We start from the raw sequence: 20,127 nt of genomic DNA on the forward strand, positions 1-20,127 counted from the left end.
ATCAGATGTTAATTTAATATTGAATATTTTCTAGACCATGTGAACCCCAAATTCCCTCCAACAAGTTGCTTTTATATTTAGAAATATTTAGTTTGTAAACACTTACTTTAAGTCAATTAAATAGACCTCTTTTTTTTTTTTTGTTATTAGTGCCACAAGTCATCTTTGGCACCTTTAATATCACTTTTCTTTTTTTTTTTTTTTTTAATTTATTTTTTTTAATTTTATTTTATTTTTAAACTTTACATAATTATATTAGTTTTGCCAAATATCGAAATGAATCCGCCACAGACCTCTTTTATAAGTTTAATTTTGTTCATATTTTCCAGAGTCAGAGATATCTCATATGTGATGTACACCCAGACACATAAACAGACAAAACTAGAGATCGCATAGATTCACTCTAAAAACTTAGTTATGAATCAGGTATTGCCATATAAACTCACAAGTTTATAAGTAACAGTTGGAATAAGATAAATTTGTTTGGTCTGATTAATACTTCACTATTTGTGGAAAGGTCTTCAGATTTATATTTGTCCTTGATAAACGCTTAAGGAAGCTAAGAATTAGATTTTGGGTGAGGGAACCTTTCCAACAGTTTGAGTTTTAAAAGGTCTTTTTCCCACTTTCCCCCCTCCAGTTCAGGTTTTATTTGATTGAGCTAATTAGGCTCAGTCTCAGTTTTTTGGGAGCTGTATTTACATTTCTGATCTGTAGAGACTTGCAAGATACAGTAGCTCCTGATATTAAAAGATTGATTTGTCCATCTATACTTACTATGATTTGCTTTTGTATCAGAGATTTCCAGCTAAACTGAAAATCAAAAAAGAGTCCTGGGTTTTAGAACTTTAGGATTTAATTTGTCATGCCTTCAAAAACTTGTATAATGCATTGACAAAGCCCCTCTTTCTGAGTACATAGGTAAGATCCAGAGCAAAATGTCTATTATTATTTTTTTAGCCTCTGAATATTAGTTCCCAGTTTTTACTTTATATTGTCTTGGCTCAGGTAACCCTATTGGTTTCCTTTCACATGTTTAAATAATATTTCCTGAGGGCTAGATTCATATACCCTGTCTTAGAATACCAAGAAGAGGAAGCCCAGTGAAACATGTCTATCCCACAACATAATTCAGCAAAAGAGATGTAAAACATCTTATATTAAGCCTATTTAAACCGTACCAATTTTTATAAACTTTCATCTCAATTCTGTCAACTTTTGGCTGACAGTTAGAAACCAGTCAATAGGCTTTGGTCTTAAAAGGAATCATAGAAGCTTTCCTTTCTTTTATTCTCCAACCATTTTGACTATTTTGTATAAAAGGTTCTCAGATCCCTAGTGAGGGATTGAGCCAAGGGACACAAGCCCTCTTGTCAGTCTTGTAACTGGTCTAAATGTTGCCCCAACTAATTGGCAAACTACCACACAATTGCACTCATCTCAAATGCTAGTAAAGTAATGCTCAAAATTCTTCAAGCCAGGCTTCAGCAATACGTGAACCAGGAACTTCCAGATGTTCAAGCTGGTTTTAGAAAAGGCAGAGGAACCAGAGATCAAATTGCCAACATCCACTGGATCATGGAAAAAGCAAAAGAGTTCTAGAAAAACATCTATTTCTGCTTTATTGACTATGCCAAAGCCTTTGACTGTGTGGATCACAAGAAACTGTGGAAAATTCTGAAAGAGATGGGAATACCAGACCACCATATCTGCCTCTTGAGAAACCTGTATTTAGGTCAGGCAGCAACAGTTAGAACTGGACATGGAACAACAGACTGGTTCCAAATAGGAAAAGGAGTACGTCAAGGCTGTATATTGTCACCCTGCTTATTTAACTTATATGCAGAGTACATCATGAGAAATGCTGAACTGGAAGAAACACAAGCTGGAATCAAGATTGCCGGGAGAAATATCAATAACCTCAGATATGCTGATGACACCACCCTTATGGCAGAAAGTGAAGAGGAACTAAAAAGCCTCTTGATGAAAGTGAAAGACGAGAGTGAAGACGTTGACTTAAAGCTCAACATTCAGAAAACGAAGATCATGGCATCCGGTCCCATCACTTCATGGGAAGTAGATAGGGAAACAGTGGAAACAGTGTCAGACTTTATTTTTGGGGGCTCCAAAATCACTGCAGATGGTGACTGCAGCCATGAAATTAAAAGATGCTTACTCCTTGGAAGGAAAGTTATGACCAACCTAGATAGCATATTCAAAAGCACAGACATTACTTTGCCAACAAAGGTCCATCTAGTCAAGGCTGTGGTTTTTCCTTTGGTCATGTATGGATGTGAGAGTTGGACTGTGAAGAAGGCTGAGCACCGAAGAATTGATGCTTTTGAACTGTGGTGTTGGAGAAGACTCTTGAGAGTCCCTTGGACTGCAAGGAGATCCAACCAGTCCGTTCTGAAGGAGATCAACCCTGGGATTTCTTTGGAAGGAATGATGCTAAAGCTGAAACTCCAGTACTTTGGCCACCTCATGGGAAGAGTTGACTCACTGGAAAAGACTCTGATGCTGGGAGGGATTGGGGGCAGGAGTTGCTCAGTCGTGTCCGACTCTTTGTGACCCCATGAACGCAGCACACCAGGCCTCCCTGTCCATCACCAACTCCCGGAGTTCACCCAGACTCACGTCCATCGAGTCGATGATGCCATCCAGCCATCTAATCCTCTGTCGTCCCCTTCTCCTCCTGCCCCCAATCCCTCCCAGCATCACAGTCTTTTCCAGTGAGTCAACTCTTCGCATGAGGTGGCCAAAGTAATGGAGTTTCAACTTTAGCATCATTCCTTCCAAAGAACACCCAGGACTGAGCTCCTTTAGAATGGACTGGTTGGATCTCCTTGCAGTCCAAGGGACCCTCAAGAGTCTTCTCCAACACCACAGTTCAAAAGCATCAATTCTTCGGCGCTCGGCCTTCTTCACAGTCCAACTCTCACATCCATGCATGACAACAGGAAAAACCATAGCCTTGACTAGACGGACCTTAGTTGGCAAAGTAATATGTCTGCTTTTGAATATGCTATCTAGGTTGGTCATAACTTTCCTTCCAAGGAGTAAGCATCTTTTAATTTCATGGCTGCAGTCACCATCTGCAGTGATTTTGGAGCCCGAAAAAATAAAGTCTGACACTGTTTCTCCATCTATTTCCCATGAAGTGATGGGACCAGATGCCATGATCTTCGTTTTCTGAATGTTGAGCTTTAAGCCATCTTCGTACTCTCCTCCTTCACTTTCATCAAGAGGCTTTTTAGTTCCTCTTCACTTTCTGCCATAAGGGTGGTGTCATCAGCATATCTGAGGTTATTGATATTTTTCCCGGCAATCTTGATTCCAGCTTGTGCTTCTTCTAGCCCAGTGTTTCTCATGATGTACTCTGCATATAAGTTAAATAAGCAGAGTGACAATATACAGCCTTGACGTACTCCTTTTCCTATTTGGAACCAGTCTGTTGTTCCATGTCCAGTTCTAACTGTTGCTTCCTGACCTGCATACAGATTTCTCAAGAGGCAGGTCAGGTGGTCTGGTATTCCCGTCTCTTTCAGAATTTTCCACAGTTTCTTGTGATCCACACAGTCAAAGGCTTTGGCATAGTCAATAAAGCAGAAGTAGATGTTTTTCTGGAACTCTTTTGCTTTTTCCATGATCCAGTGGATGTTGGCAATTTGATCTCTGGTTCCTCTGCCTTTTCTAAAACCAGCTTGAACATCTAGAAGTTCACGGTTCACGTATTGCTGAAGCCTGGCTTGAAGAATTTTGAGCATTACTTTACTAGCATGTGAGATGAGTGCAATTGTGCGGTAGTTTAAGCATTCTTTGGCATTGCCTTTCTTTGGGATTGGAATGAAAACTGACCTTTTCCAGTCCTGTGGCCACTGCTGAGTTTTCCCAATTTGCTGGCATATTGAGTGCAGCACTTTCACAGCATCATGTTTCAGGATTTGAAATAACTCAGTTGGAATTCCATCACCTCCACTAGCTTTGTTTGTAGTGATTCTTTCTAAGGCCCACTTGACTTCACATTCCAGGATGTCTGGCTCTAGGTGAGTGATCATACCATCGTGATTATCTGGGTTGTGAAGATCTTTTTTGTACAGTTCTTCTGTGTAGCTAAGTATATTTTTTCCCCAGCCTTTTAAGGGTATATATTTTTTAAACTGGGTAAATAGAGCAGACTTGTTTGGGGCTCATTAATATTGGGAACCAACAGGGTGTCCCTTTGGCTCATCCATCTTTTCTTAGTGTTGTATAAAATCCTTTTGCTTTAATCCCATTAACATCTGTCTTATTTATCCCATTTATCAATAACCATCTCTAGATTTCTTTATTTGGGGGAACAAGTACCTTAAAAATTTTCACCTTTTTGGGAAGAAGTCTGTAGACTTCCCCTTCAGTTTTTTTTTTTTTAACTTTCATCTTAACATTAATTATTCTAATGCTTTTATTAGCATCTATAAGACCCATTGAGGGGGAAGCAGAGACAAAAATAAGTCTTCCCAAACTTTTGTTCTTTGTTTGTTTTAAAGGAGTTCTTAGGTTAATCATTATATGTGTTTTCCCATCCTCTAATTTGCTTTTTTCATGGGTATCAATAAAACAGTGCTTGTTATGAGAGCTCTCTAAAAATTTACCAATTTAAAAATTTTTCCAATTAAAAGATCATCATCTGGCCCTTAATGAGCTATATGTTAAAAGTGACTCAAACATATAAGATGCAAGAGGCTTCCCCACAAGAGTGTGAAGAATGCCACCTAAACAAGATCCAGAAGCTTTACTCCCCAAAATAGTCTAAGAAAATGAAGGCTGACACAATAAAGATTAAGATTGCAAAGTCCCTGAGAGTTGGCCCAGTGGACAACAGACTGTGCAGAATCTCAGTCTGTTCTATTGGCTGACAGATGTACAACATATGTGTACCTTCTGGAAGGCAGAGACCAACTTTCAGGACACACACACATACACCCCCATACAACACCAAAGATCAAGTAGGCATTTAGGCAAGTAGGCAAAGACACAGAAAGAGAAATGCAAGTTCCTCCTAGAGGACTTTTATTTCTTTAAGGGAATTCTGAAAAGATGTTTTATCAAGCTGGCTTTCTCTGACTTAACTCTGTACACAATGAAACAACCCCATCTTAGTCATTTTCAAGGCGTGATTTCCTATAATTCCCAATTAAGTAAATACTTGGAAGTATAAGTTTTGTATGTAGATAAACCTAGCTGGAATGTTAATTGGAGGCAAAGATATTAGGCCAGCCTCTCACTTAATCACCCAGTCCACTCAGTGTCTTTCAGCCAGGGAGCTTTCAACTCAACATCTGTCAACTGGGGAGCTAGGTACCTATTATACTTCTCCAGATAAAACTCAGAATCATCAACCAATAATCTGGAGCTCCTAGAACCAGGAAAGAGTCACCTGGATTCATCTTGACTCTCCAAGGAGGTGGGTGAGCAGAAGAGGCCACTACTGGTACCAAGGCTCTCATTCCTCGTAGAGTTCAGGTGAAGGAGAGAAGTCAGCTCTAGGTCCTTTTGTGGTCACCAACTAATCGGGTCAACTAGTGAGGGCTGTGGGGTGAAGGGCAAAACCTAAAAGTTGAGAGTTATGTTTTATTCAACAGACATGAGTGCATGCTCAGTTGCTAAGTCATGTCTGACTCTTTGCAACCCCATGGGCTGTGGCCCACCAGGCTCCTCTGTCCATGGGGTTTCCCAGGCAAGAATACTTGAGTGGGTTGCCATTTCCTTCTCCAGGGTATCTTCCTGACTCAGGAATTGAACCCACGTCTCCTGCATTTGCAGTCAGATTCTTTACCACTGAACCACGAGGGAAGCCTGATATGATCAACAGAAATGCTGAGGACTTAAACCCAGGAGACAGCCTCTGAGATAGCTCTGAAGGACTGTTTCAGAGAGTTAGGGGAATAGCCAGGATATACAGGAGTTTAGGGCTGGGGGAGTGAAAACAGAAAAAACAGGTAGCTGGAACATGAAAAGGTTACTAATTAGAGAAAACTAGACATCTCAAATTAATGAATTTAGCACTTTTCTCTGTATGGGAAGATGCGAGAGTCGGCTCATTGCAGTTATTCCTTTGACAAGCATCTTTACTATCTAGGGCCAGCACCTTGCTTTTCTCCATTCTGAATCCCCTCAGGGTTGTACTGTTGGAGGCAGCTGCTATGGCTGATCGCTTGATGGCCACAACATCTTTTGTTTACTGAGATTAGCAGGTGACATTTTTTGTCCACAATATGCTTTATGTTTTTCAAAATTTCAGAGTAATCAGATGCAATCTGCCCTCCTCTTAATTTAATTGAAATCATTCTTGGGTCAGGTGCTATCCAGATCCCACCAGAATTACTGTTTCTATTTTCATTGGGTCTCTAAATCATTGCTGGAGATGGAAAGGGCAACCCACTCCAGTATTCTTGCCTAGAGAATCCTGTGATCAGAGGAGCCTGGTGAGCTGCTGTCCATGGGGTTGCACGGAGTCGGACACGACTGAAGTGACTTAGCGTGCATGCATGCATTGGAGAAGGAAATGGCAACCCACTCCAGTATTCTTGCCTGGAGAATCCCATGGACAGAGGAGCCTGGTGGGCTGCCATCTATGGAGTCACAGAGAGTCAGACACTACTGAAGCGACTTAGCAGTAGCAGCAGCAGCTAAATCATTGCTGTTTTCATGGCCTGGTGTTAGGACTACAGACATCAAAGAAATGGACACAGAATTCCCATCAGTGTGATTTTGTATCGTGATATTATGAGTTCTCTGAACTTTTTGACCTCACTTCTCTACCAAAATTTAGCCAAGGTGTCTAAGTGTTTAAATCTCTAAAGTTAAGTGTCAGATTTGTATTCAAAAAAGGAGTAAAGGTTGTGACTTTCTTTAACCCCCTGAAGGAAATTAAACTACCCAGTTCCAGATATTTTTAAGAAAATTATTAGCTATATAAGCAATGGAATTACAATTTTGTCTGGGACCAAACCATCAGATTTCAAAAGCAAATGATAACTTCTGTATGCTCAATTACAATGCATCAAAAAAATGTATTTTTATAATAAATAAGTATTCTTTTAAATGATGATAATACTCTATTTGAGTTCTGGAACTGAGCTCTCCTATAATATCTTTATTTGCCTTTTTTTTTTTTTTTTAAGATTTAGTAAAGGTGAAGGGATATGTAGATTTTAAAAAGTTATTCCCAATATTACACTTTTTAGTATGCTGTTTGCAAGTAGAGAAAATTAATATCTTGACTTTTTTTTTAATAAAAGAGTGACTCTCAGAAAACAGATTTCTAGTGTTTAAGAGGCTTTAGGGGTCAGTGCTTCAAACCCCTTCCCCTCCTGCGTTCATCATAATCTAATTGATTGTCTGATGCTAGGTTTTACTTTTTTAAAAATTCATTTTATTGGAAAGCATGAAGCATAAAAATAAATCAGTTATGCAGTTGAGGTCTTAAGAATATAAATAATTAGCCTTTGCCAGGCCAACATCTCCTTTTAATCAGAAAAGAAGGAAAGCGAGAGGAAGAAGGGAAGGAGGAAGGAAACAGCTAGTTTCAGGTCCTATAACTTCAGAGACAAGGTCAAATCCAGTTGTAGCCTCAGAGTTTGACTGGTGTTGGAAGGATAGAGACTGGGTTGACTGGGGTCATCTGAATTTCTCTCTCTCTGTTGTAAATGAGGATTGAGGCTGTGCCACAGGTCTCATAAAGTTATAAAGAGTACCATGTGGTAATAAAATTGAAAATTCATAACTGTTCTATATGCCCATGAAAATATAAATTTTATTATATACTCCAAATCCAAAATGCAAAAACCTTTGTTGAGATTTACTGTTTTTGTTCCATGTTTAGAAACTCATTCACATGCAGACAGATGCTTCACTATAAGAGACAAAAACTGAGAAAGGCCTCATCATTATCATTATAATCCAGGAATTAGTTTTAGGAAAATAAAGCAGAGATTTGCAAATTGCTGGATGACATTTAAAATTGTAATTAGGAAGGTACCTATCGGGTTAACAAATGTGTATTAGTCACTTGTAATTAGGAGGGTACCTGTCAGGTTAACAGATGTGTATTAGTCACTTGCTTTGTGTGAGACGTACTGGGTCCTGCGCAATAGTATTTTCTAGGCAAAGGTTGACAATAAACTTCAGAGCTGATGAAGTGGGGAGAGTTCATAACTTGCTGAATTCAAACACAGTCTAGACAAACTCCAGAGTCTGTTCACTTCAGTTCAGTTCAGTCGCTCAGTTGTGTCGGACTCTTTGTGACCCCCTGAATCGCAGCACGCCAGGCCTCCCTGTCCATCACCAACTCCCGGAGTTCACCCAGACTCAGGTCCATCGAGTCAGTGATGCAATCCAGCCATCTCATCCTCTGTCGTCCCCTTCTCCTCCTGCCCCCAATCCCTCCCAGCATCAGAGTCTCTTCCAATGAGTCAACTCTTCACATGAGGTGGCCAAAGTACTGGAGTTTCAGCTTTAGCATCATTCCTTCCAAAGAAATCCCAGGGCTGATCTCCTTCAGAATGGACTGGTTGGATCTCCTTGCAGTCCAAGGACTCTCAAAAGAGTCTTCTCCAACACCACAGTTGAAAAGCATCAATTCTTTGGCGCTCAGCCTTCTTCACAGTCCAACTCTCACATCCATACATGACCACAGGAAAAACCAGAGCCTTGACTAGACGGACCTTTGTTGGCAAAGTAATGTCTCTGCTTTTGAATATGCTATCTAGGTTGGTCATAACTTTCCTTCCAAGGAGTAAGCGTCTTTTAATTTCATGGCTGCAGTCACCATCTGCAGTGATTTTGGAGCCCCCCAAAATAAAGTCTGACACTGTTTGCACTGTTTCCCCATCTATTTCCCATGAAGTGATGGGACCAGATGCCATGATCTTCGTTCTCTGAATGTTGAGCTTTAAGCCAACTTTTCACTCTCCTCTTTCACTTTCATCAAGAGACTTTTTAGTTCCTCTTCACTTTCTGCCATAAAGGTGATATCATCTGCATATCTGAGGTTATTGATATTTCTCCCGGCAATCTTGATTCCAGCTTGTGCTTCTTACAGCCCAGCGTTTCTCATGATGTACTCTGCATAGAAGTTAGATAAGCAGGGTAACAATATACAGCCTTGACGTACTCCTTTTCCTATTTGGAACAAATCTGTTGTTCCAGGTCCAGTTCTAACTGTTGCTTCCTGACCTGCATACAGATTTCTCAAGAGGCAGGTCAGGTGGTCTGGTATTCCCATCTCTTTCAGAATTTCCCACAGTTTATTGTGATCCACACAGTCAAAGGCTTTGGCATAGTCAGTAAAGCAGAAATGGATGTTTTTCTGGAACTCTCTTAGCCGCTGCCTTATTCTGTGTTGTCTTTTTTGTTTCTTCAGTTAATAACTGTTATTTCTTTTAGCAGCTTTAGATTAAAAACAAAAAATCAAGCAGAAAGTACACAGCATTTCCTTCTAACTTTCTCCCATTCCCTGCTAACATCTTGCATTGGTGTGGTACATGGGTCACACTTGGGGAGCCAGTATTGATACATTAAAGTTCAGAATTTATATCAGGTTCACTCTGTGTCCTACATTCTGTGGGTTTTGACAAATGTGTAATAACACATATCCTCCATTAATAACATTATCATACAGAATAGCCTTGCTGCCCCACAGATCCCCTTTTTCCACATATTGATCCCTTCCTCCCTCTTTCTGAACACCTGACCTGATCTTTTACTGTCCTTTTTCCAGAATTCATAGAGTTGGAATCATAAAGGGTGTAGCATTTTCAGTATGCATTTTCGTTTCCTCCAGTGTCTTCATTTCTTTTTAGCACTGATTAACATTCCATTGTATGGGTACAGTCTGTTTATCCACTCACCTATTAAAGGACATCTCCCAAGTTTCGATAGTTACGATAGTTTCGATAGTTATGTTGTATACATTCAGGTGAATCTTTTAAATTCTGTATATTTTATTGTGATAAGAACACAACATGACATACACACTTTGGACAAAATTTTAAATGTATGTTATTGACTATAGGTACAGTGTTGTACAGTAGATCTCTAGAGTTTGTTCATCTTGTTTGTGGATTTTTGTATGGATGTTAATTTTCAACTCATTTTGGTGAATGCCAGATGCAATAGGAATTGCTGGATCCTATGTTAAGAGCATGTTTAGCTTCAGAAGCAAGTATCAGAGATGCAGAGGAGTGTAGGAAGAGTTGATGGAGCACTTTCTTTGCTCAGCCCCTGCAACGGGCACTAGGTTTTCAGGATAAATCAGACCCTCTCTGCCTTTGAGGAACCCACGAGCTGAGAGGAGACAGATAAGACAATCCTGTACGATGTGTTACAAGAGCAAGGGGGGGTTAGAACTATCAAGAAAAGTTTTCAAAATTTCCAAAGGAAGTTTAACCAGTATAGAAAACTGAGGGAAAATTCCCGGCAAAGAGGGGATTTCCTGACAGTTCAGTGGTTAAAGCTCTGCGTTTCCACTGCAGGGGGCACAGGTTCCATCTCTGGTCTGGGATCTAGGATCCCGAATGCCTTGCTGCCCAGCCAAAAAAAAAAAAAATTTTTTTTTTTAATATTCCAGACAAAGAAAATAACAAGTTGTCCACTTAAGAACGGTTAAGATAATAAATCCTATTTTATGTATATTTGACCATAATAATAATTTTTAAGAAAAACAGCAAAATACGAAGCAAAGGGCCCAGTGATGTGAAAAAAATGCAATATTTGGGAATGTGTTTAATAGATTAATGCTGGGAAATAGTTTCAAAAGATAAACTGGGTTCAGATAGTAAGAGATCCTATATGCTCTTCTAAAGAATATATAATTTATCTTATATTTATTTTTTTTTCAGAGTATCAAATGATTTAATATAAAACTTAAGCCACTTATTCACCCTCTAAAAAACACAAACAGGAGAATAAACACACCCAAGACTTCCTAGGCCTTGCAGGATAGGAAGAAGCCCTGGACAGAGAGTCTGCAAATGTTTTTCCCTACATCCAACTCTGCATTTCCTCATCCATTGGAGGGTCCCATGTTTTGACCCCTTTTGCAGTGGAAAGGAAGCAGAAGCTACAAGAGTTATGTAGAGGGTGGCAACAGTCTTAGAGCTATCTGGTGCTAATAGCTTGTACACTCTGATTTGCAACTTTGAGAAACAGTATCAAATAAGCATTGTCAAATACCTACTCCTGGCCAACCTTTACTGTCATTCTTTTAAACTGCATCTTTGAGACTCACTGTGTTAATTCATGGTAGTTTTTGCTTACACAGTCTCTTAAGTAAGAAGGTTACTTTCAGGACAACCCCCAAGATGATGTGGTGTTTCTTAATATAGCTGTAGTGTCTGCTGGGTGTCATCCCCTAGGACAGGCTGGCCAGATGGCAGCACCATGCGGGGGCCCACACAGTCACTTTCCTACAGCCCTGCTTGCTCCCTCTCCTGTCTGAACACCCCACAGTCAGCATTGAACTCTGAAGTCAGTGAGGACCTTGGCTTGTCTTCATTCTGAAGTTGAATGAAGTAATTGAATCCAGTTCTTCACCATTAATTCAAAGGAGCTTCCAAAATGTGTCAGGCATGTTCTAGAGAAGCCTTCTGGAGTGAAGCTGGAGGGTCTTGGCTTCCAGGCTCAGGGGGATTGGTGGGGGGCGGCGGGCAGCGCTGGAACAACTTCTTTTTTCTGGGCCGCCAGGAATTCATGAATTGCTCATTCTGTTTGTGGCCAGAAGATATGGGTTAGTTTGGGATCCACCACCTCAGAAAGAATTCTGTCCACTCCAGCTTCCAACATCCCTGACTGAACCACACTCTGCCTCAGACCATTTTACAGCTGGTTTTTGTTCATAGAAGGATTCCATTCCTGCTTATCCAGATGTCTTGACAACAAAATTATCCACTTTCTGCCTCTGGTTTTGGTAAGCTGGCTTGATGTCCATCTGGGCCAGGCAGTCCTGGCAGAAGCTGTCAAACAGGTCCTGGTTCTTGAACTGCTCCAAGATGAGCGTGATGAGTGCGAGGTCCCGCAGAGGCACTGAGGCCGTGCTGATGGGGCCACCGCTCCCGACAGCGCCCATCGTGGCTCCCGTGGAGGCCTGGCCTGCACTACCACTGCCCATCACATGGGTGTCCCCACTGTCTGCCATGGCTGCACCTCGGACCCTCGAAGGAGACCGAATATGGCTTCCTCTCAGGGACAGAGGGCCTGAGTCGTCTAGAGGAGGCAGAGGTGGAGGAAGGGCTAGGAGGGGGGCTGCAGCATGGCCTCATTTTTTCTTTTTTTTCAGATTTTTGTATTTGGCTATGTAGGGTCTTAGTTCAGAGAAGGCAATGGCACCCCACTCCAGTACTCTTGCCTGGAAAATCCCATGAGCGGAGGAGCCTGGTAGGCTGCAGTCCATGGGGTCGCGAAGAGTCGGACACAACTGAGCGACTTCACTTTCACTTTTCACTTTCATGCATTGGAGAAGGAAATGGCAACCCACTCCAGTATTCTTGCCTGGAGAATCCCAGGGACAGGGAAACCTGGTGGGCTGCCGTCTGTGGGGTCGCACAGTCAGACACGACTGAAGGGACTTAGCAGCAGCAGCAGGGTCTTAGTTACTGCAGGCAAGATCTTGGTTGTGGTGCATGGACTCTCTAGTTGTGGCACATGGGCTCAGTTGTGGCATGCAGGCCCTCTAGTTGTTTTGTATGGACTCCAGTAGTTGTGGCACATGGGCTCAGGAGGTGTGGCATGGGCTTAGTTGTTCTGCGGCATGTGGGATCTTAGTTCCCAAACCAGGAATCGAACCCACATCCCTGTATTGCAAGGCGGATTCTTAACCCCCTGGACCACCAGGGAAGTCCTGCATTCATTTATTCTTGAAACATTTTGAGAAGGGGCATTTTCACTTTCCCTTTTATTCAGCATTGTGTTATTTTAATACTTACATTGGATCATAAAGTATTTACTTAATAAAAGAGTTTAAAGGAGCGGGGGGGGGGGGTAGTATTTTTAGCTTTGTAAGAAACTGCCAAACGGTCTTCCGCAGTGTCTATATGGTTTTGCGTTCCCAGAAGTAATGAATGAGTTCTGCTGCTCCACCTCCTCAGTGGTGCTCTCCGTGTTCTGGGTTTTGGCCACTCTAATAGGTGTTTTAGTTTGCAGTTGTTTTAATTTGCAATTCCCTAATGAAACGGGGTGTTTAGCATCTTTTCCTATACTTATTTTCCTTCTGAACAACTGTTTTGGCCAGGTGTCTGTCCAGATCTTTTTGCCTGTTTTTAAATTGAGCTGTTTACTTTCTTGTTGAATTATCGATAAATGAGTTTTTCGTGTATATTGTATGTCAGCCCTTTATTGGCTATGTTTTCTGCAGATATTTCCTCCCAGCCTATGGCTTAGCTTTTCTTTCCCTCTTGTTGGCCTTTTAATGCTTCTTATTTATGACTCTAGCCTGCCTTTTCACAGAGAATTACAATAAAACAGGACTAACCTGTTTCATAATAGCATGAGTCAGTCATAAGTAAGTACTCCAATACAAAGGAATATAAAAAGGACTGATACTCAATCAACAAATTTTTATACCTATATATAGGCTAGCACTGAGATTTAGCACACACAAAATAAATAGGAGTATGCTATCTACTGGAGAATACAAATAAGACACTATTTATGTCATTTTTTGTTCATATAGATGTTTAAAATTTTAGTTAAATGATTTTGTTTTTTGAGATTTTTTTTTAACTATAGTTAGAAAAACTTTTCCAAATCCAAGTTTCTTCCTAAAAATTATAAATGTTTTTCCCATAATCCCATGTGTTTCCCATAATAACAGTTTTATTGAGATGTAACTTATATACCATATCATTACATCATCTGAAGTATACCATTCAGTGGTTTTTAGTATGTCCACAAAGTTCTGCAACCATCACACAGTGATAGAACATTTTCATCATCCCAGGAAGAAATCTCATACCCGTTAGAAATCAATCCCAACTCTCCAGCCCTAGGTAACTAATTTATTTTCTATTTCTATCAATTAGTCTATCCTGGATATTCTGTATACATAGAATCATGTAATATGTGGTCTTGTAAAAATACAGCTTTCTTTGAGTGCCCTGAGTCTTCGTGGTGGCGTGCAGGATCCTTAGCTGCGGCCTGTGAACGCTTTCACTGTGGAATGTGAACTCTTAGTTGCAGCATTGTGGGATCTAGTTCCCTGACCAGGAATTGAATCTGGACCCCCTGCAAGGGGAGCACGGAGTCTTAGCCAGTGGACCACCAGGGAAGTCCCTAATGTGGTCTTTTTGTGGCTGGCTTCTGGTCACTTGAACTTAATGTTTGCAAGGCCTGTGCACGTTCACTTCTTCCTATTGCTGAATAGTATGTCAGTATCACTTGTTATTCGTCCATTCGGTAATGAACATTTGGTCATTTCCACTTTGGAGCTGCTGTGAATAATGTACCTATGAACATTCATGCAGAAGTTTTTGTATGGACATGTTTTCTTTGATCTTGAGTTTATGCTTAAGAGTGAATTACGTGGAAACTATGCTTAACATTCTGAGGAAATGACGGACTGTTTTCCAGAGTGGCTGCACCATTTACATTCTCACCAGCAGTGTAGGGGAGGGTTCCAGTTTCTCCACATCCTCACCCACACTTGTTGTTGTCTATCTTATTGATTATAACCATCCAGTGGATATCAAGTGGTATCTTATTGTGGTTTTGATTTGTATTTCTCTGATGGTTAAAGATATTGAGCATCTTTTCATGTGCATATTGGGTATTTGTTTATCTCCTTTGGAGAAGCATCTATTCAGGTTCTTTGTGTGTTTTTAATCATGTTATTTGTCTTTTTATTACTAGAAATGAGTTCTTTGTATATGTTAGATACAAGCCCCTTATCAGAGATATGATTTGCACATATTTTCTCCCCTCCCATGAGTTATCTTTTCTCTTTCTTGATGGTATCTTTTGAAAACAAAAGATTTTAATTTCGGTGAAGTACAGTTTATCTGTTTTCTCTTTTGTTGCTTGTGCTTTGGTGCCATAGCTAAGAAACTATTGCCTGATCCAAGGTCACAAGCGTTTACACTCTTTCACAATCTTTTCTGATAGCATGAGGAATTCTCAATATTATATCCTTCATCCAGCTTAACTTCGTATCCATAAAATAATCATCAAATGTAAAGAAATTAACACTGACACAACAGTATTAACTAAACTGTGGCCTTTATCCAGATTCTTTTTCTGTTCAGGACCCAGGCCTGGTCCCCACCTTGCTCTAGTTGTCACACCCTCTCCTGTCCCGTCTACTTGAGTATGGTGCTTCCTCTCTCTTTTCTTGCGTCTCATGACCTTGACACCTTCAGTGTGCACTGGGCAGGCATTTTGTTGGATGTCCCTTGATCTGAGTTTGGTGATTTCTCACAATTAGATCAAGGCTGTAGACTTGGGGGAGGTGTGCCACAGAGGTGAGGAGCTTTTCTCAACACATCACATCATGTGATACTAATGTATCTTACTGTAGTTATGGTAAACTTGGTCACTTGGTCAGAGTGTCTGTCATGGCTCTCCACTGTAAAGTTAGTATTTTTCCTTGCCACACTCTACTCACTGGAAGCTGATCCTGAAGTTCAGCCCACACTCAAAAGCAGAGACTCAAATAATTTGTAGATTTATCACTGTAATCCTTTATACTTTCACTTTTTTCTATTAAAATCATTGATCAAATGAAATTCATTTTGATATTAAGAAAGAGCTAACTTTCTGCCAGTATCTGACCATTTAATGAAGAACTATCTCTTCTTCCTGATTTGAAAAAGCATCTTTATCATATACCAAATCCTTATATGTATTCTACCTTTTTATGAACTCTTTATTCTGTTCCTTTGATGATTTTATTCCTTCTCCCATGACAGACTCCCATAGCTCCATGTGTAAGTTTTGATAGCATTCAGGGCTATTCCCAAGGAAGGATTCTGTCTTTTTATTTTTGTTATTATTAAGGGATTACTGTGGAGAGAAGTACTAGAGAAGGGGGTAAGAAATTGAAGATCCAGGAGTAAAGGAGGGTATTAATATTTAAAGTAGGAATATCTCTAAGAAGATGGGAAGGAAAAGCGTCATCACCCAGGTGGAAGGATTCATCTACGTGAAGAGAAAAGACCTGTCTTTACTGTAATCTGAGTGAGTGAACAAGGGTCCAACACAACAGATGACTTGACAGTTCCCACCTCACTAGTTCTCTCTCTCTGTGAGGCCTGCTGTGCTCGGCTTCAGGTAAGGCATGGAGGAGAGAGAGGTGCAGGTTTAAGGACAATGGAAGTTTAATGAACGTTCTTGCAGATAAATCTTGGCACACTTGTGTTTATTTCCATAAAATTCTGATTTGCTAACTCAAAGAATATATATACATTAACTCAGTTGGAAGGTGGGTCTCCTTAATTTAAAATGAAGCCGACCCTGAAGTGCAGTTTGCCCGCGTGGTCCCAGTGTAACCATTAATACCTCCCTTGTTGCTGACCACGAAAGGCTTCCCTGGTGGCTCAGCTGGTAAAGAATCTGCCCACAGTGCAGGAGACCTGGCTTCGATTCTGGGTTGGGAAGATCCCCTGGAGAAGGGAAAGGCTGCCCACTCCAGTATTCTGGCCTGGAGAATTCCGTGGACTGTACAGTGCATGGGGTCACAAAGAGTCGGACATGACTGAGTGACTTTCACTTTCACTGTAGTGCTCTCCAAGTATCTGGTTTAGGTGGTAAATTATACGGTCATCCTATTTATAGGTGAAGCTTGACATAAGGTAAATTGAATAGATTAGCTTATTAAAAAGCTTTTAAAATGTTCTAGTTTGTGAACATTGCTTTATGAGGAAAAGCCGACTGGATTGTCTACCTTGGAAAGATGACAGTCCGCCTCAGTTCTCTCCCAGCTAAGGGCTCTGCAGTGTAGCTTTCACTGTTCATTGACTGAATGTCTGCAGTGTTGATGTGGCCAGAAGATAAACAGGTTTCCAGAGAGAGGGCATCACGTGGACTCACACAGTTACCTTAGTAGGGGGGAAGGTTTCCTGGCAATCCAGTGGTGAAGACTCAGCACTTTCACTGCCGTGGCCCTGGGTTCAATCCCTGGTCAGGGAGCTAAGACCTTATAAGCTGTGTGGCAAGACTTAAAAAAAAAAAAGATGGTACCTTAATGATCACCTGGTAGCCCTTTACTTTTTTGAATAAGGAAACAAACCTATAACAGTTGAGTGATTCTTTAAGGTTTTAGGGCTAATTAACAGAAAAGTCCAGGATTCTTGCGTGAGAAATCCCATGGACAGAGGAGCCTGACAGGTTACAGTCTGTGGGGTCGCAAAAGAGTTGGACATGACTTAGTGACTAAACAACAACAAACAGAAAACAGATCAGATCCCCAGTCCTAGATTTTGTGTGTGTGTTTGCTGTAAAATTTTTTTCAAACTACTCCTGAGAAAAACTATTTGAAAAAATAATACTGTTCTTAATTTTTGTGCAGTATACCAGTGCTTTCATGCCATAAAAATTAAGAAAAATTACCTACCTCTGTGTGCTACACGATGGTCTTCAACTTCTGTTGTACCTCGAATTACTACCCACTATACTGTCTATCCCCGGGATCAGGACAAGCGATGGGAAGGTAAGTCATCATTTTTGTGAAACTGTTGAGATCTTTCTAGAAACATTGAATCATTTTGTGGAGGTAAATATTGATATTATATTTTTCATGATAGCATAAAATCACCTAAGATTTTATAACTTTATCAAATCTGTTACCTGTTAATATTTAGATAAGCAAATATTTGCAAACTTACACTAATAGATCTCAGTAATAAAAGTTGACTTATGGAAGCTGAAGTAAGATAATGCCCTCAAACAGAACCCAAGAGAACATTCTGCTGAAACAATAATATACTTAGTATAGGTCTCGCAGGAAGCAGAGGGGCAATTTATATAAATAATGCTGTAACTCACAGGCTTAAAGAATGAACTTATGTTTGGGGGGCTGTGACAGGGAGGGGAGAATGGGGGGACAGATAGTTAGGGAGTTTGGGATGGCCACGTACACACTGCTATATTTAAAATGGATGACCAACAAGAACCTACTGTATAGCTCAGAGAACTCTGCTCAATGCCTTGTGGCAGCCTGTATGGGAGGGGAGTTCTGGGAAGAATGGATACGTGTATGTGTATGGCTGAGCCCCTTTGCTATTCACCTGAAACTTTCACAGCATTGTTAATCAGCTATACCCCAATACAAAACAAAAAGTTTATTTAAAAAAATAATAATGCTATAAAGGATAGTGAGTACTCATAACCCAACCTTGTGATTTTATCAGGTCATAGTCATCCCAGAATTGTCATGCATGTTTAAATCCTCTTCACTCCCAGGAGTGAACATGGAGCGGTTTGCAGAGGAGGCGGACGTGGTGATTGTGGGTGCCGGTCCCGCGGGGCTCTCCGCGGCCGCACGGCTCAAGCAGCTGGCCGCCCAGCATGAGAAGGACATCCGTGTGTGTCTGGTGGAGAAAGCTGCTCAGATAGGCGCTCACACCCTCTCAGGCGCGTGCCTGGATCCACGAGCTTTACAAGAGCTGTTCCCAGACTGGAAGGAGAAGGGAGTATGAAAAGTTGTTATTTATACCGACTCTCATCTTGATTGTATTTCTATGTCCAGATGAAAGGAATGTGGAGAACCCTTTTCACCTGGTTCTAGCTCTTAGAGGGTAACTGGAGATAGGTTTTTAATTTTAAAAGGGCCAAAAAAATTGACTAACATCAAATATAGTCAATAATTTTTAAATTAACTCCTTTTCACATATTGCTTTCTACATGTTGTGTTTGTGTACTGGATTTATGAGAAGACATTATCTTGAGGAGGTTTTTGAATAAAATACAGCTTTTTGATTTTGAGGGTATTTCCTAACTTGCTCCATAGGTGTTTATATCATTGTTCTTAATAAAATTTTCTATAACTATCCTATTTTTTAATACATAAAGCCTCTTTAATACATAAAGAGGATAATTTAATCTAATTTTCTAAAGAAATACATGAGTAAGACTTATAACCTAAGCAGACACGTCACTGGCGAGCTATACAGAGAAGCCAGTGCTAGTCTTACTGTGCTCGTTTGTATGACCTCGGTTAAAATCTTATACTCTGCATATCTCAGTTTTTTCTTCTGTGAGATGAGCTATATTATTTCTGTTCAAGGTATTCAATGTTAGAATATTTAGTATCTGTGAATACTAAATATTCTATATAAACAGTTGTGAAAACTGTTAACAAACACAATTCACCTGAGTAAATCTAAAGGTCAAATTGGCTTCATTCAGTGATTCTGAGCAGCACCCCATCTAGCAAACAGAAAGGAGCTCCAAAGAGCAGCAGAAAAGGAGAGGTTTTGACAGACAGAACGTGGTTGGGGCACGGGAGTCATAAGCAAAAGCACTGTTTGAGGCACTGTCGCCTCCCAGGCGGGGAATTCAGGAGGACACCTCACCAGGACTGGCAGAGAGGCTGAGATGGAATGAGGTCAGCACCAAGGCTGGGAGGTCAGTGCCGAGGCTGGGTGTGCTGACCTGGGGCTTTGCACAAGTGACCATGCTCTTCCTTCTAAAGTAGCAAGCTCCTTGAAACTTGACATGCTGTAATTATGCCTAATTTCTCTCTTCAGTGTATTTCAGAAATAAGCATCATTTAATTAGTATTGACAAAATAGCAGTTCTAATATTAATAGAAAAAATTTTTCACATCAAAGCCTCGTGTAGCCAGACAGATCCAATCCATTCCATACCTGTTAATTGTCTTTATCCAAAGAAAAATAAAGCCTGTCTTCCGTGTCCATTGAGCACTGGAGCCAGTGTCTAGCCTGACCTCCACAGAGGCAGGGAGACAAGAGGCCAGCCTCCTTGAGGTTCACTCAAAGGTGGCTCCAGGTCCCCCAGGGAAAGATAGTCCTGAGATGAAAACTGGCTTGTTTAGTTTTTTAAAAGATTCCCATGCACCTCAAAGAGACAAAGGGTTTACAGTGTCAGGTTTTCCAAAGGAAGTGATGGAAGAAAAGTGAAGAAGACAGTTCTCTT

At 40.6% G+C, this 20,127-nt stretch overlaps 1 protein-coding gene across 2 annotated transcripts in view; it reads left to right on the forward strand.

Moving 5' to 3' along the window:
- Positions 1-20,127, forward strand: part of ETFDH (electron transfer flavoprotein dehydrogenase) — a 44,709-nt gene that overhangs the window by 3,890 nt on the left and 20,692 nt on the right. For both annotated transcript variants that reach the window (XM_027567236.1, XM_027567237.1), the window contains exons 2-3: positions 17,540-17,680; positions 18,433-18,662. In XM_027567236.1, the coding sequence (XP_027423037.1) occupies positions 17,540-17,680; positions 18,433-18,662 (371 nt within the window). The remainder of the gene's footprint in view (positions 1-17,539; positions 17,681-18,432; positions 18,663-20,127) is intronic.

Source organism: Bos indicus x Bos taurus, chromosome 17, assembly GCF_003369695.1.
Source record: "Bos indicus x Bos taurus breed Angus x Brahman F1 hybrid chromosome 17, Bos_hybrid_MaternalHap_v2.0, whole genome shotgun sequence".
In the NCBI taxonomy this organism is placed as follows: Eukaryota; Metazoa; Chordata; class Mammalia; order Artiodactyla; family Bovidae; genus Bos; species Bos indicus x Bos taurus.